The following is a 3,514-nucleotide window of genomic DNA, read 5'->3' as shown; positions in this document are numbered from 1 at the left end:
ACGTCACTGGCGACATACTTCGCTTCATCAATTAGGGCAGCCATTAGAACACAGTGCGATCACTGAAGCGATAACCCCAATGAAGAACATGGTTTCCTGTGAGGTGAACAGCTGTGCCAACACGACAGGACATAAACACAAAAGACAAGGACCTATCCTTCTTCAGAATACCTTCATGGAAGCTAGGACGGAAATGGAGAACACGGATAATCTGGGTCAAAATGACCAAAGATCATCAAGATAATAACCAGTACTTTAATTGTCCCTCTTGGGGAAATTCTTTTTACACTTCACATGTACATATATGTGTTAATTACACACACAGGGGTTACAGGTTACAGGCCCCTGAACACAGCACACACTAGGTGCCTGTAGTAATGCTATTAGTATAGAGAGGACATACAGAGTTACAAAGGAGGCGGAGTGACGGGTCGCGCACGAGGGTCGCGCCCCAATGAGCATCTTGTAGGGGGGACGGCGCCTTGCTCAAGGGTGCCTTGGCAGTGGCTGGGAGGTGAGGCCAGCTGGAATAGGCTCCAGCTCCCCGTGACCCGCTATGGCGGATACAGCGGCGGTACATGACAATGAAAATAAAAAGTCTAGTTATCTTCTGATCAGGAGCTACTACTTGTTTACACTGACAGACAATGAGTAACTTGGTTCAGTTTTGGTAAAGTATGTTTGATGAAAAATTCAATGAAACTCGTGATGACTTTATATGGAGTAAAAACAAAACAAAACCAGTACATAGATACAGTAATCCCTCGCTTGTTTGTGCTTCGAGATGTACGGCTTCACTAAGTAGGTAGTCACGTGATACCGTACGAGCATGCTATTGGCTGACAGCATCCATGTGTCAGCTGTGTTCCGAGACTCACGGTTCGTCCTGCAACTTTTCTTTAATACAAAAGTGCTTTAAAACTCTAGGAGTCAGGTAAAAGTTAATACAGATGTAAACTGGTGAAATATAAGTATGGGGAGGATTCATAAACATTTAAATTACCATAAATAATTTGCGTGGTTTGTGGCTATTTCGCAGAAATTTTGTTTTTCAAGGGTGATCCTGGAACGTATTAACCGCAAGGAACGAGGGAATACTGCACTGCTGTCCAGAACCGTCCAAACTGGGTAATTGAAAGCAGGATAGGTTGAAAACATTGTTTACGTGAATAATATTACACACAATCACATTTAAAAAATCACATAAATGTATTAAATTTCCTGTTGGTGTTAATTAAAAGTGAGGTTTCAGTTTGCCATGACAGAACAATCTCTTCAGGTGTTTATAAATTTCTTTCATTTTTAGTCCATAGATGATTGGATTGAAGAGAGGAGTACACACAATCACTTGTAGAGTCATTATTAAGCGCACAGTTTTTGACACAAATGTAAGACGAGGTATAACGGCATCAAAAGCAAAAATACAGGTAAAACTGATTAAAACTATCAAGTGTGGTAAACAGGTCTGTGCAGCTTTTCTCCGGACGTCTCTGCTACTTTGATAAGAGATCATGAATATTCTTGTGTACGTAAACAAAATAAAAAGTGAAGGGATAATTACAGTAATTACCACAAGAAACAAACCATACAGTGGTTTTGATTTCTCACAGTAAACTGTCAGAAGAGAACTATTGCAGTAAAATCCCATGATAGAAAAGCTGCAAAGTTTTTCATGAGCAACCTGCATAGCTCCAGCTGCAAACTGGATCACGGGCAGAAACCAGGCCAAACATAGCAAAACCTTTACAGTAGTTTTCCTCATGATGGTTGGATATTGCAGAGGTTTACATATAGACACATACCTGTCATAAGACATAACTGCCAACAGTGAGAAATCGGATGCAGCTACAGAGTAAAATACAAACACCTGGAAGAGACAAGCTGGATAAGATATGATCTGACTCTCTGATAATGAGTCAATTAGAATTTTGGGGTAGACAGTGGTGCTGAATAAAACAGAGTTGATGAGCAAAGCTGCAATAAAAATGTACATAGGCTCATGGAGGTTCTGATGAATCAAGATAAGAAACACAATAACAGAATTACAACATATTATCAGAATGTAAAATATCAACATGATTAGAAAATACAGATATCTGTATTTTTCCACTTCCACATATCCGATAAGAGTTATAAATGTCATGTTAAGTTCAACGTCCATGAACATCAGGAATCAAACCCTTAATGATTAAAATAGGTTGATTAAAAACAATCATTGATGAAACCCCTCACAGAAAGAAGACGGCATTAACATTGAACATGAGTCTGATTGTGTCGTTCATCTGCAGATACCAGGACCAGGAAATGCATTGATCTGATCTCCAGACTGTCAGCAGTTGGAGTCAGAGAAAAGGTTTTATGGTATCCTCCACCCTCCATGGATCTCATTAAATCCTGAACCAAGACAACCAACTTCATCAAACTCCTTTCACTGATTCTCTTGATGACCTGATGTAAGATGTCCGTCATTGTTGATTTGGTTTCCCCTCTGGCCGTCTATAACATTTAATGTCAATACAAATCTGAGAAAAAAGTTTGAAAATACATAGTGATGGTCATGGTTACCACTGAGTTGTGTCACCTCTTCTTTGAACATTCAACACAGGATTTGGGACCTGAAGTGACCAAATCGCAACCTTGCATTGTGGGATTTAAAATGACAATGATTTTTGGCTTTTTTATGTTTGCACAATGTTTTCAATAGGTATCTAGCTCCATTTACAGGCAGGAAGTAGTTTAGCAAGTGGACTCCATTACTATGGCGCGACAACATCACATAAAAACGATATGTTTTTGGCATTGTCTTGCTGAAATAAGCAAACCGTTACAACATATGTAGTAGTATATGTTCATCGCTGCTGGGATTGCCTCATCATTGTGATAGGGTTGTTTGAACGTCCCTATGACCATCATAGCCATGTTTCCTGGAGTCTCAAACTTCTGGTAGGGCCGACTATGCTGAATGGGTCAAGGGGCAGGGCCCTGAGAACCACACACATCCTGACACACCTGTTATCAACACCAAATTGGACCAAAGAATATTTTGGTCAAAAGCAATCTCAAATGAAGATCTATTGAGTAAATGCAAACAAGAGTACATAAGAAATACAATTACAAAACAGAGACAGAAGTAGATAGAGCATGTCCTCAAAAGAAATAAGGATGACATTGCAAGACCAACGCCATACTGGACCCCAGAAGGAAAGAGACAGGTCAAAGGACAGGCCAAAACAAATCTGGTGTACAATGGTGGTGGCTTAGATGAAAGTAATGGGACATAAGTGGAGTTCCTTCCCAACAAAGGCCCGAGGTAAGCAGGAGTAGATGTCTTTGCTGCCCTAAATGCCCGTTTGGCATACATGCCAGTAGCATATGTCACAACCCCAGGACCTTGGTACTTCTAGGTCATTGTTTGCTTTGTGTTGCAGGCTCTCAGCTGAGTAACATTACCATCAAGTAACTGGGAACACCTGGTCGGCGTTCCCAGGTTATTTAACTATACCTGCTGATTCAC

General features: G+C 40.5%; 1 protein-coding gene across 1 annotated transcript; it reads right to left on the bottom strand.

Moving 5' to 3' along the window:
* Positions 1-1,234: 1,234 nt before the first annotated feature.
* LOC137605528 (olfactory receptor 11A1-like) lies at positions 1,235-2,167 on the bottom strand. Its single transcript, XM_068330274.1, has one exon. It carries the CDS (start codon positions 2,165-2,167, stop codon positions 1,235-1,237), a length of 933 nt encoding a protein of 310 aa, XP_068186375.1.
* Positions 2,168-3,514: the final 1,347 nt, after the last annotated feature.

The sequence above is a fragment of the Antennarius striatus genome, chromosome 12, assembly GCF_040054535.1.
Source record: "Antennarius striatus isolate MH-2024 chromosome 12, ASM4005453v1, whole genome shotgun sequence".
NCBI classification, from domain to species: domain Eukaryota; kingdom Metazoa; phylum Chordata; class Actinopteri; order Lophiiformes; family Antennariidae; genus Antennarius; species Antennarius striatus.
This window is presented reverse-complemented; position numbering and strand designations above follow the sequence as displayed.